Source organism: Mya arenaria, chromosome 13, assembly GCF_026914265.1.
Source record: "Mya arenaria isolate MELC-2E11 chromosome 13, ASM2691426v1".
Taxonomy (NCBI): Eukaryota; Metazoa; Mollusca; class Bivalvia; order Myida; family Myidae; genus Mya; species Mya arenaria.
This window is the reverse complement of record NC_069134.1, coordinates 60,450,196-60,464,935: the sequence shown is the minus strand read 5'-3', so window position 1 is coordinate 60,464,935 and position 14,740 is coordinate 60,450,196. Positions and strand designations below refer to the sequence as shown.

Genomic DNA, 14,740 nt, shown 5'->3' with positions numbered 1-14,740 from the left:
CCCCCCCCCCCCCCCCCCCCCCCCAAGGCCTGGGGGTATACCGGGGATAGCCAAGGAAATGGGCCGTGTTTTTACCTTCACGGTGGCCCCACAGTGCCGGGTGAATGCGGTGGTTTTGTATTCGCGCCAAATATAGTGGGTAATGTGCCTTCCTTAGGGTCCCTGGGGTGCGGGGGCATTTGGCCGGGATTTTATTCCAGTGAGTCAGTTTTATATAATTTACAAATGTGTCACTACAAACTCAAATACAATTATATTCTATTAAAGATCAGTAAGTTTTTGTCAGGGTTTCTGTACAAATACCCATAATCCATAATGGACCATTACATTGTGGTTTTTGCGTTGTGGTGGGTAGGTGAGGTATTTTTCCCACTATTTTTGTGTTTTATACATTTTTTCATGAAGTTTAGCATTAATGTTGCCATGACTTGTAACAATACATGCTGCGTAACAGATGGTACATTTGTTAAGATTCAAATTTTCACAATTTTTTTCACTTGTGTCAAGTTGGAATCATGATTATTAGAGGAGAAAAAACAAACCATGAAATAAGTGTATTCTTTATCAAAACCATAAAGCCATTACAATTGTTCATTAAACATAAACAATATGATTGAACTCATAGTATCTACATACAGGGTGCAAAGGTATTGTATTCATTATTAAATGAAAATGCCCCTGGAAAACTTGCCAAACTCAACTAACATTGAACAAATTGCATTTAATAGAAGAAAGCTTTTCAAACTAAAGCAAATACTGCAACATATTTAGCACATGGGAAATACAAGCATACAGTTACATAGATTGATGTAGAAAGAACAGAGTATGTATTCAGGATTTGTTCGTGAAAATATAAATACTGTTTGTGATGGGATACATAACGAAATGCTTTTAAAACAAAAATGTAAGAACAAAAACAATTGAAAAGATTTTTTTTGATTTTTTTTTTATTTCTTCAATTTAATAGTTTTCTGCATATAAATGCATCACTTTTGCGTTTTTGAACAAGAAAGCTGAGAATTGACACTAAATTACAAAAATGTAAAGATTACTGGTAACACAATGAACGAAAGTAAATACAAAACAATATCCACACTTATAAATGCATGTCTGGACAGAGCCTATAACTCCATGCCCCAGTCAAAATATCTTCATTATTAAGTTTGTTGATGTAACACACATATCAAAGGGCAGTGTCAAGAATTGCAGAATTTGTAAACTAGCTTGAGAAGTATGTCCTAGGCTCGTCTAGTTGTTTTTAGAGAAGAATGCCTTCGATTTCTTAACGTCTGGCACAATAGTGTCTGCTCCTGGCTTCCAGTTGGCGGGGCACACTGAAATATACATGCTTCATTTAGTGATAGAAGAAAAACTTCCTTCTAACTGAATTTTTTTTTTTTAAATAAACAACAAATTGTAGATTAGAAAAACATCTTGCCAGAAGCAGGGATGTAATCCGTGTAAACAGATGCTCTTGGGTCAATTTCGGTAAAATAAAAACATAATTTAAAAATCTTCAACATTGAAAAGAAAATTGTCAATATTAAAGGTTAATTGTTTTTGTTTTGAAAATTGTTGTCTGTTTTAAAACAAAATTATCCTTTTTGTCGGCAACTTTCGCTAGAAAGATAGTTAGGTAATAAAAAGCTTGCTAGAGGCTTCATTCAACCTTTCATTTGCTTTTTATTCCTGAATAAAAATAAATGAAGTCGCATAGGCCAACCCTTCAATGAGCTTTCTAAACTAGACAAGGGGCCATTGAACTGAGTAAAATTCAAAGGCATCCCCCCCCCCCCCACTGAGATATATAGCATTTATGTTGTACCTTCCCCATGTTTGTCAGTGAACTGGAAAGCCTTGACCAAACGGAGGATCTCGTCAACGTTACGTCCTACTGGCAGGTCGTTGATTGTGATCTGGCGAAGGTTGCCCTTGTCATCAATGATAAACAGGCCTCTGAAAAAGTACATGTACATAAAGTAAGCATAATGACCAGAGAAATAACTGGAAATAAGTGAATCGGATGAATCCCCTGTCCAGAGCATTAAAGGTCATCTTGACCATTGACCTTCTGACCCCTAAATCAATAGGAAACTTCTACTGACCATGATCACTAAGCAAATCAAGCTTAAAGACAGTAAAACAAGTCATTCAAAGTTATTGATCTGAATTGAAGGTATGAATGTGTGGATATAGCCTGGAAGACGTGATGATGCGGTACAAAGTGCCGGGTAATTGGAAATCTTTCATGCTTTGCACAAAACACAGAAACATGTTGTTTTTGGACGGTGCCTCTCAGGGCTCTGTCCTAAGTAGGCACATCAGCCATTGAAACTACAGACCAATTTATTCATTAAGCTTACAACAAACGGCGAGGGAAATAGTTCGATGTTTGATGTTTTCAATACGAAAATGGATTTTATTGTTGGGGCAGAATTTCAAATAATATGTAAACAAAAGTACAAAAGGTATCAAACTAAGAACTATGTTGACCATATGCAGCTTGCAACGCATAAACAGAGTGATATATCAATGCGCAAATACGACCTCTGTAAATAAGCAACTCGCTATAGTTAATATCATCAATATCATCCAAATCACCTTACATTGATATATATTTATACCTTTTTCCACATCATTGATGACATGTATCATGATAAGATAAATTTACTTAAAGCTTATCTCCACTAAATAATATCACCAAAAGCGTGCAAAATGTTATTTACTGATGTCATGATGCGCAGTCATTAAAAATCACAGTTACAGCTGTCTAATACAAAGTTTGAAGAATTGCATGGCATTTTTTTTTCAAATTAATATTTGATTTTGCTTCTTTAAAAAAATAAAGTTACAATCATTCTGCATTCAAATACTTTCAATTGGCGTGTAGATGTGTGTCTCTCATCTTCAATCAGGAATGGAATATTGATTTTTCCAGCTTCGGGTGCCAGTTTTCATTACATCTTTAAGAATTCACTCAAGACATTAGTGATTATGTACCCAGGTCACATGTCACCTGCCTGGTATGCAAGAATATTCTTCTTTACCTGAAAGTTACTCCTTCGTCAGCCTTGTACACGCCATAGGACTTTGAGATTTCGTATGTCTTGTCAGCCAGCAGAGGGATGTTCATATTGCCAAGACCACCCTGCTTGCGCGGTGTGTTGACCCTGTTTTAACAAGATGACTTTTATTATTTTAAACATTATATAACTATGTGTTTCTTTATTAAATTTGTTTCAAGGGATGAAACAAGAAATATACACGAGTCTGCTTAATGAGTCAATACAGTATACTAGAGCCCCAACAGACGCTCAATGAGTCAGTGGCAAAAAACTACACAACTATTTCAACCCTCCCTTCTAGAGTTAAGTCTCAAAATAACATTCTTACAGCTTTGACGGTAAGACTAGTTATCTAGTATAAAACATTTGCCCATAAACCACTCTTCACTAATTAAATATTTGCTGGGCTTATAAGAAATATTATCTTTTCTACGAATTATTTGCCTGAAGGGAGGAATTTTACACAATATTTCCAAGATTGCCATTCTGAAAATGATTTCATAAATCAATTGCATATGATTTTGCGCAATTTCCTAAATAAGAACAGAAATCTAAAACAAAAAGCCTAAAAATCAATTTTAGCTATTACCAAGTATGACCAACATAATACATGAGGTTATAAGCACATACCATGCCAGATGTGAGAAGTGGCTGTCTGTGGAACAAGCTACCACTTCGCAGTTGATGGCTCGGAATTCCTCAACACGATCGCTGAATGAAATAATCTCAGTTGGGCAGATGAATGTACTGAAAAACATAAAAAATTTGTTTGAATTCTCCACATGTTTGCATAATGACATAATCTCACTTGGCCTGATAAATGCCAGGGATGTGATTGACCTGGCAGCTGGAGGGCTGAAACATTTTCGGTCATGGGTTTATGGGGCGCACTTGGGGTAAAAAAAAAAAAATGTTGAGGGGTGTGTGTGTGTGTGTGTGTGTGTGTCTCTTGGGCCATTAGATCCGCGGAATTCCGCGTATCCGTGGACAAATCACATCCCTGAATGCACTGAAAAAAACAACAACATGATTGCTAAAAGACATAAACTCAGTTGCTCAGATACATGTACTATAACTCAGGGCTTTTTCTATAGTACCAGGTCAGACAATCGGGCCCATTCCCAAAGCAAAATGTATGATATTTTTCCCAATCTTCATAGAAACATCCCAATCAAAAGGGTTTTTTTTTTTTTGGGGGGGGGGGGGTTTATTATAAAGTCTTTCTACCTGTACTGGTTCATTCAACATCCTAATACATTATGTGATGTAAAGTTTTGGGAATCATTGAATACAGAAATCATTGACCTTTTGAAAGGGAAAAACAAGAGATGTTTGTCAAACATTATGCCCCCTGAGCGCCAAGTTGCCAGAAATATTTGGACAATTGAATGAAATATGCATGGACTGAAATGACAGCTGATTTGTCATTGGATGCATATGAGGCAGGTCATCTACTGGTCATACCTAATCTTCATGTCAAGTTTGATGACCATAGGTCCGGGAATTGTTGAGTTATCACTCGGACAAGCTTTGGTCTTCCAACAGACCGACCGACATGTGCAAAGCAATTATATAACCCCTCTGCTTCGAAGGGGGGCATAATTAAACTAGATGTTCACTGAAAACTGATACTTCAACTCATGCATTTAGTGACATATAAATTTCTACTGTCTACTATATAAGAAAATAAAATATGGACAATCAGAAAACCTTTTTTCAGCTTACAGTCACACTGACCTTGACCTTTGACCCACTGACCTCAAAATCAATAGGGTTCATCTGCTGGTCATGACCAATAAGCCTACCTAGTATGAGGTCCCTGGGTCAAAGCGTTCTCAAGTTATTGATCGGAAACCGTTTTTCATGTTAAGGTCACACTGACCTTGACCTTTGACCTCAAAATCAATAGGGTTCATCTGCTGGTCATGACCAATACACCTACCAAGTATGAGGTTCCTGGGTCAAAGCGTTCTCAAGTTATTGATCGGAAACCGTTTTTCATGTAAAGGTCACACTGACCTTGACCTTTGACCCACTGACCTCAAAATCAATAGGGTTCATCTGCTGGTCATGACCAATAAGCCTACCTAGTATGAGGTCCCTGGGTCAAAGCGTTCTCAAGTTATTGATCGGAAACCGTTTTTCATGTTAAGGTCACACTGACCTTGACCTTTGACCCACTGACCTCAAAATCAATAGGGTTCATCTGCTGGTCATGACCAATACACCTACCAAGTATGAGGTTCCTGGGTCAAAGCGTTCTCAAGTTATTGATCGGAAACCGTTTTTCATGTAAAGGTCACACTGACCTTGACCTTTGACCCACTGACCTCAAAATCAATAGGGTTCATCTGCTGGTGATGACCAATACACATACCAAGTATGAGGTCCCTCGGTCAAAGCGTTCTCAAGTTATTGATCGGAAACCATTTGGTATTCCGACCGACCGACCGACAGACAGACAGACCGACCGACCGACCGACATGTGCAAAACAATATACCCCACTTTTTTCAAAAGGGGGCATAATAACTAATATTGAATAATTTCCTCATTTGCAGGAGACTGAAAAGCTTGTTCTTTTAAATGAAATTTTCCTAATTTAGGCATATTCACAACACAAATTTTCCCAAAATGTCTAGGGTCTTTTCCCCCAAATGGGCAGAAAAGCCCTGTTACTAGAATTCAGCGGGAAATGGATGTGTCACTTGTATGCAATGCCCATAATTGTCATACCAACTGTTATACAAATGCTAATGTAAAAAGAGCAAAACCTTGTAGCAAAATGACTTCAACCGTATGCCTGTGAATACTATCACCAAATTCCATCATGACAGGAAAAAAATATTGAAGGAATTGTCCGCACAACACATAAACCTAGAAATCTTTAAACATGTAACTTATAAATACATGAGTTGATTTACCACATGATTGAACATTTCCGTTTCTTCATGTCCACAAACAAAGGAGCATAACACTAGAGTTACTGAGGCGGTTTACACCACAATCAAAGTTGACCAAGAAATTATGATTATGCCGACAAACACTGAGATTCACCATGATTGGATATCATAAATAAATAAGGAAGTTATTGTATGCACAAGGCATATTTTAATGTAAAAGAAGCTTTACTCTTGAGATGGTTTACGTTACTATCAAACTCGACCTAACATACTATGCCAATAAACACTGTCACCGAGTTTCATCCAGGGCTTTTTCTGGCAATTTTGGGAAAAAGACCCTGGACATTTTGGGAAATTTTGCGTCGTGAAAATGCCGAAATTGGGCAATTTTACATTTAAAAAAAGCTGTCTAGTCTCCTGCTAATTAGGAAATGATTTAATGTTAGTTTATTTTCCCTTTAAAAGACCCAAAATGGCTGAAATATCAATCCTTGGGGTGTAAATATCTATTGCAATAAATCATGACAGATAATATTTCATACTAATCTCTGAATCTGATGAAAACCAATGATTTCCGAGATCAATTATCAAAAAAACTTTACATCATATGATTTATAAGGATGTTGCAAATGAACCAATACAGATAAATAGACTTTCTAAAAAAACAAAAATTATTTTTTTTATTTTTTTTATTGGGATTTTTTTCTGAAGATTGGGAAAAACTCCTTATATTTTGCTTTGGGAACGGGTCCGATAGTCGGACCCTTGGGTACTATAGAAAAAGCCCTGTCATCATACTGAATAATAAATATTTAAGCTATTGTCAGTACAGCAACTGATGCCAAAAGAAACAGCTATATGTTGCCTTTACAGGCTACACAAAAATCAGAGTTTCGTTTCAATACTGATGTTCAACTACTACTATGTATAAAACACCATTTTAATTCAAATTGACAAATATTTTGCATTTATACATGTATGCACTACAATAAAAGTTATCCTTACTATACAATAGTGTTTGTCTTACAATACAATGAATAGTATAGTGTCAAATATACAAAGGGAAGTTTTAACTACTCATATATAATGCTTAAACATTGAGATATTTTCCTTTAAATCATCCTCATTTTACAATACTATCTGTAAACAAAAGTTGATTTCAGTGACTTACTTCCTCAGTATTAGACAAAGTTTTCAACCAAGCTTTGATTAATTTTGCAAATGTGCAATGATCCAAGAATAATATTTGCAGCTGGAATTATATGATAAACATTCGGTTTTTCCCCGGGCTAATCCTCTGGTACAAACAAGATTTACCCATGTATAAATAATAGACATGTTACTTCAGAAATCATTGATTTGTTAAAAGAATTTATAATTACCTTAATATTACATTTTTTTTGTACATGCAGTGGAAAACCCTGTTAAGTTAGTTCTGGGTTATATATATTTCTTACTATGGTAAGATTTTGAACTTTCTAATGGACAGTTTAAATATGCTGTCAGGAAAAAAACTTATGTAAAATATGGGACATGGTTTGTTCATGTTTTCACTGCACAATTATTAACAGACAATTATGTCATATCTCAAGTATTAACACCACATAATTACCGCAATATCTCAAGTGTTACGAACACATAATTACCGTAATATCTTTAGTATGAACAACCCGTAATTACAGTTATATCTAAAGGATTAAAACCACCGTATAAGCAATACACAATTACCGTAATATATAAAATATAAACAATAAATAACACATAATTACTGTAAAACCTGAAATATTAGCAACCCACAAATACCGTAATTATTGTAACCTAAATAATTCTACAACTCTAAATCTCAAAACAGAGTTTGACCATTAATCCATTACAGTTGTGGAAGACATGGCTACTTACAAGTCTGCAGGGTAAAAGAAGAACACGAGGTATTTGCCACGGTAACTTGCCAACGAGATGTCCTGGAACTCCCCATTAACCACAGCGGTACCGGACCACTCAGGAGCGGATTTCTGGATGTTTAACTGGCCAACAGACATTGTAACTGGAGTTGTGCTGAACTGCAAACAGAAATGTGTATTTTATTATTAAAATTCATACTTAAATCTATTTTTGCTTAATTGTAAATACAACTATAAGAAATAGTTGATCATTTGAATCACATTAAAGTCTGTTTCCTGGATAGACACCTGTACTAGGCATCAGATTTGGAAAGGCCAAGAGAAATTGAGTCTAATAGGATTCGAATCGACAACCTCTTGATAAGAGTGGTGGATATTAATGTCCATGACATTAACAAAAAATTCTGAGCAATATATATGCATTTAATGATGTATAGAAAACAAGATTTGTTTAGTTTATAGAATGTATAGTTTTATCCTTCCATCTTTTAATTCATGTTTGTAAAAACAAGACTTAGTGTACACCCTTACCAATATATGGTTTAATGATGTGCTATAGACAATGACACATGCTTTTATATGATTTGACATGTCATAAGATAATCTAACATGATGTTCTCAATGATCATGAACATGATAAGTTTCAAATCATGTCATAATAGTCATATGTCAGGTCATGTGACATGATGTCTCAATTATGAAATAAAACTAATCATTATGTCCGGTCATGTAATATGTTTCAAATCATGTCATAGAATGGTAATTTACTGATATGGAGTGGTATTCAACTCTGGACTTGCATCATAGATCTAACATCGAAAATTGTGATAGGAATAATGTACATGTACATTTACATCTAGTGAATGAAGTCAACAATGCATGACCGTAAATTTGATTTCAGCCACTTACTGAATACCACCCCTTAGAATACACCCTACATTTACAGCCACTGAATTTGCAGATAGGCAATCGTTAAGTACTAGGCTTAATCATTAAGTATTTCAACTTTCGCAGGTGTTTAAAGGTCCGCCCATTGCCACTCATCAAATACACAAACCCTACGGTAAAATTGTATTAATGATAAAGAAGGCCTTGTTTGCTACCCTCACTCCGCCCATTCATAACCACTAAGATTTTAATTCATGTCATCTAACTATTACTAAGAAGTCTCTCATACATGACATTAAGGTAGGGTTATTAGTTATTTACATAGTTATATAAAAGAGTAATGAAAGGGTGTAACACCTTAACCCCTATTCTGGAAGCACCCTTCTGCCCTCATAGAGACAAGCATAGGTACCTTCTGTCTCATAGAATAAAATGCTAAGGATTTTCCTTGGTTTTGATTAAAACTTTAAAATAATATGATTATAAATACATACAAACTTGACATATTTGGCAGTTGAAACCTAATATGACTTTACTTTGATCAGTTGAAAACAAATCCAACATATTCTGTGATATTTATCATGTTCAAACTATTTGCAGCACCCTGTCCCTCTTCTGCTGCACAGTCCTTATTAAAAACCTTCCTAAAACCCTAATGAAGATATAAGGCCATGACTACATCACCACCTTATTCTTTTGAAAAGAAAAGCAGATATAAACAAAGCAACACTTACTCACTCTTGTGCACAGTGGTCAGAAATTGGCTGAGAGAGACAGTCAGCAGTATTTCATAAGCACATAGAGAGCTGAATTTTCTACCATCTGTACCCTGTGCATAGGAGGGTACTGAATATATTTACAGTTTCATTCCATGCCAAAGACTGATAACAAATCTAATCTTGCATATGTTGGAACAAAAAAATGATTCCCTGAAGCACATTAACTGGTGTACAATATAATGCATTAGAGCTGGCTGGTCATAATTTTATAGCCTTGTTCATTTTACAAGAAATACAAAGCTTTCTTATTCATTCACGGAAACTGAAAACACAGTCTGTGTTTCGAAAATTGGGAAAATATTAATATGATATTTTTGGAAAGGCGGTAAATTGCAACAAGAAAACCACTGGTGCAATACAGTGATCAAAATAAGCACAAGCCCGCACACCCTGCATTGGTAAAATGCTTGCTCAAATTTTGAATATTTTATACTTGTTGTAGCCTAGTTTATTTAAAATATTTGATGCCAAGCACTAGGACTGGTTTGTTCATCCAAGAGTCTAATTGAAATCACTGGTAACATGAGATAACCTTGTGTGCAGTTTATTAAAGCAATGCATGATATTATCATATAACATGATAATGAATTTTGTTAACTGATAAGTGTTAACAGAAGATGGTACCTCATGTACAGTTTATTAAAGGATGTGTAATATTATCATATATTTAATATGATCAGGCACGTAGCTGCCTGTATGCAAATACGCAGTTGCGTAATGAAATTTTGACAGGTCTAAGTTTTAATCATACCAAAACACCCGAATTTGATATAAAACCCAGAGGGGTTTAGGGGGTGAAGGGGTTAGGCAGCGATCTGCGTAATCCAAAATTGGCTTTAGCTACGCGCCTGATGATCATGACGATAAAACAACAATATTTACTAACCACAACTGTATCACAATCCTTCAACTCAGACTTTCTTCTGTCTGTTAATAGTTCCTTTTTGTATCTAACATACATTTGCACATACTGGTAATATCTCCCGATAATATCTCCCGGCTAATACAACTTGCATTCACATTGAATTATAATACAATACAAGTTCATATAACATGAAATCAAATATAGCATTACTATCAATACACCTATCAATAGGAATTGCCTACTGTATTGAAGGCCTCATAAAATCACCCTCGAAATATAGTTCAATCCTTAAGAAAATCATTCTGTATTATGAAGTTGAAATTTTAAGCATTCTTTAAACATGAGCCCGACTATCAATAATTGTTAAATAGTTTACTGTCATTTACTGTCATTCATTATAAACACAATGAACATGATCATACATTAATTAACTATATTCTCTATAGTGCTAAAAATCTATTTTAATATTGGAGTTTTGGGCTGTACTGTTATTATAGTTGTGTTTGTTATAATTGTATGTCAATCTTTATTTAATTATTTGATTTCATAAATTAGCTTTAAACGTTTACTGAAACACTCCGGCCGCTTCCCAATTTTTGCTGAAATGTGCTGCATGATTTATAATTTATTATTACACATGTCTCCAATAGTATTATACACAAATCAAATATTGTAGTATTATAATTTATACACCTTAGTATTACACACTAACTATCCTAGTACAAATGTCACCAATTTTAGTATTACATTTACTGGTATACACATAGTTTCAAACACACATTTTAAACTGACTATCCTATAGATATCATTAATTTAACTCTACAAATTTCCAAATAAATGATTTCAAGCATAATCAATACATGTTGTTATGGGAACTACTAGTAGTGCTTGATTTACTTTCTGGTTGCCATGGTAAAGAAGATAAACATGCTGCAGGGGGGATCATGGAAAACATTGAGGTTTAATTAACATAGCCATTTGGAATGGTGACTTTGGTAAAGGTAAATAATGACCAATAGAACAATTTACTCAGCCTATATCAAATCAACTTTTTATTCACTGATTAGTCAACTATGATTTTCAAAATAGATATAACTAGTTTTAAATTTGTTTCTATTTATAAAGTATTATACATTCAATGATAAGTAGGTGACAAAGATGTTATTTTGGGCGAATTCCATAGAAGCTTTTGCCTTTGCCATATAAATTTCTTCTATTTACTGTCTTTTAATAAAGGGATTCACTCATATTATTGGACTAATAAAATTTTGTTTTCAGGGTAATGCATATAAACACAATTACCCCTCCCCCCAATCAGTGTATAGTACACAACCTCTGTGTATTGATCTTAATCTTAATTGCCTGGTGCCATCTTTTCAGATCTCCGATCTGAGAAACCTGCTGTTCAGTTTTGGAGGTTTTATTATAGAAATGGACCCTAAATGGCCTTGAGCCAATACATACACAGGAAATTGGCTCCTACTGTGACAACAGTGCAATTAGCAGGAGATGCACAGCAGGGGATTGTCATGCCATACATAAGCCATTCAAAACAACAACTGATTTTAGTGTGGAGCACACCCACGCCTGTACAGCCAAGAAAAAAAATCAATAAACTGGCAAAAACAAAAATTCTCCCCCACAAGGACTCATGTTACATAAGCTTAAGGATAAGCCTATTGTTGAAAAGCGATAGTTAATGCTATTCCAAAATTGTGGACTTCAAAGAAAATATTTGAACATTAACCAACATTTGTTGAAGGGTTCCAGCTGACAGTATCTTAGTTTTAACACTCCTGTTTGCCACACTTTATTTTGTCACTAAAAGAAGTGTATTTTACAAAACAGGAATGGGTGCCGGTAAACTCAGTATAGGGGTATACATGTAGCTAGGTTTTTTTAAAGTACTGTAAAACAGAAGAGAGACAGGGTGCTAAGGGTAAAAAAGGCACATAGTTAGGAATTGTGAAGAATTTGAACAAGAATAAATCATTAAGAATATCACAAAAATGTTAGAATTGTGTTCATAAGTTGAAGTAATATATGTAATAACTTTCCAATATATGTCAAGTTTGTATGAATTTATAATCATCTTTTAAGTTTAATTAAAACAAACAAACTACATGTATATGATGATCTTAATAATCTATTAATTATATATGAAGGCAGAAAAGTGCACATGCTGGTCTCCATGACCTGGGCCTTTTAACCAGCTATGAGAAAGACACCATAGTCCTTTTTGGTGCCAAGGTGCAGCACCAAGTTCAGTCATTGAAATTAGGCATTTGGATGAACAATCCTTAAGTCTTATACTATTGCCTGGCCTTAAAAATTTAACAAGCCCTGCTATAAAAAATTCTGAATTTAAGCAAGCCCAGAATGTAATTTATGATAATGAGTGCAGGGCTTGCAGGCTTGTGTTATTTTCGACCACTGATGTTGGATATGCCATAGTCAACAGATGCCAATGCTTTAAAAAGTGTTGAAATAAATTAACAAAATAAATCCACTATTTTGAACATGTCTGTAATTTGTAAAAATCTGTAGAATGTTTGGATAAGAACCAGCTGCCAAGTCAGCTAAGTTTGTTTCAGCCCTTTGCAAGAGTCATGGGTCTGAGCCCACACCAGGCAGATTTATCCTCCTTGGTTTACTCCGTTCAACAGTGCCTCGAATTTTGGAAATTATGTTTTACATTATCAAATCAATGTCTTATTGACAGAGGCAGTAAATGTGCTGTGGCCATGTCAAGATGAACATTTTGACTTTGAGCATGGTCACAACATTCATTTGTCAATGATAACATTTAATTTCCTAAATTTCAGCCACTATGGATTACGTGCAAGTCAAACCCAAGGGCAGTAAACAAGACGAGCAAAGTGAAACATAGTTTTTTTTCTGGAAAATTCTGTTACGTAACCTTGGCATTGTCAAAAAAATATTCTAAAAACTAAGTTGAGCCTTTTTTCATTCATCTGATATATTCTTTTTATTCAGTTAATTACCTGTTTCAATAGTGCTGTGTTTATCCGCTGACAACACGTTTGTTTGCGAAAATTACGCAATGAATAATTTAACACGCGCCCACCGGTCCGAAAACAGTACACTAGAGTCCGCATGATCTGTCGGGTTCAGGGACTATCTCAAAACACACAGCGTATGACGGTGCACATTTTAGAAATTTGTGACAAAAAGGCCCACTTCCGAAAAGGCCCAGTACCATAAAGAATCCTGCCTGAAAAGGTATAATTATGTTATTTTCTGGAAAGAACCCTGTCTGAAAATGATGATAGATGTTAATGAATGTTGATGAAAAAGGCGCTTACATAATATCATGGACCTTTATATAGGCAATGTACTGTACTGTTATGTTGAAATGCATTATCAGAAGTGACAATTAATGTTGAACATTCCTGAATGTAAACAATTTGATAAAACATTTATTGTTTTTATGTTTTAATGATAAACATTTATGGACTTGTTAGATATTAAATATGATCTCAAAAAATAAGTGCATGGGTACATCCTTATTTCATTAACAGGTTTCAGCTCTTGGCCCCTTCTCTTTGACATTAACATGTACACTTAAGGAATGAATTGCGGGGTTGATGTCATTATCCGGGTATGGACGGGGTACTTTGACCAGCCCAATTGCGTTCACATCCCCGATAATGATACCAACCCCGTAATTCATTCCTTATATTTACACCAATAGTTCATTATTTCATTCAAGAATTGTTAAAAAAATACTCCATTTCTTTTGAGAAAACCTTTCACTAATCCTTTCTTATCCATTCTGTAAATAGACCGACTCGAATGTAACCGGAAACATTTTTTTTTCAAATGGCATCACAATAACGCGGGAAAAGATCAACCACTTGAAATCACTTTTAAACGTAAAATTGATCCCATATCCCCGATAATGACTTTGACCAGCCCAATTGCGTTCATATCCCCGATAATGATATGAACCCCGCAATTCATTCTTTATATTTACACCAATAGTTCAGTTTTTTATTCAAGAAACGTTAAAAAAATACTTCATTTCATCTCGGATTACCTTTCAGTAATCCTTTCTTACCCATTCTGGTCTCATTTGCACGAAAAATACCTTCATGGCATACCTTGTATTTGAAAAAAATCCCTACCTCGTAGATTTGGTGATGTTACCCTAAACAAACATTTTTTTCTTGAGGCCTTACGAACTACCTGTATTAACGCACTGGCATACATCCGAGGTAGTTTTCGATGGAATATGGCCGAGGTGTTATAACTCTGATACAAATATAACTTTTAAAGACTAAATATCAAAAAGATTGAGGGATTTAATTTAATTCGACC

The 14,740-nt window shown here is 34.9% G+C and overlaps 1 protein-coding gene across 1 annotated transcript; it reads right to left on the bottom strand.

Moving 5' to 3' along the window:
* Positions 1-548: 548 nt before the first annotated feature.
* On the bottom strand, positions 549-13,530 carry LOC128213618 (peroxiredoxin-1-like). The gene is made up of 6 exons (XM_052919580.1): positions 13,405-13,530; positions 7,866-8,026; positions 3,696-3,812; positions 3,048-3,170; positions 1,826-1,956; positions 549-1,334 (listed from the first exon to the last, which is right to left on the bottom strand). The coding sequence occupies exons 1-6, from the start codon at positions 13,516-13,518 to the stop codon at positions 1,249-1,251; spliced, it is 732 nt and encodes a 243-aa protein (XP_052775540.1). The 5' UTR covers positions 13,519-13,530; the 3' UTR covers positions 549-1,248.
* Positions 13,531-14,740: the final 1,210 nt, after the last annotated feature.

Excerpts from the sequence above, each read along its gene's own strand:
- LOC128213618 (XM_052919580.1), bottom strand. The coding sequence starts at position 13,518 with ATGCGGACTCTAGTGTACTGTTTTCGGACCGGTGGGCGCGTGTTAAAT. Across the intron at positions 8,027-13,404 it reads ACACAGCACTATTGAAACAG|TTCAGCACAACTCCAGTTAC; the intron begins GTAATTAACTGA and ends TTCTGTTTGCAG. Across the intron at positions 1,335-1,825 it reads CACTGACAAACATGGGGAAG|TGTGCCCCGCCAACTGGAAG; the intron begins GTACAACATAAA and ends TGTATATTTCAG.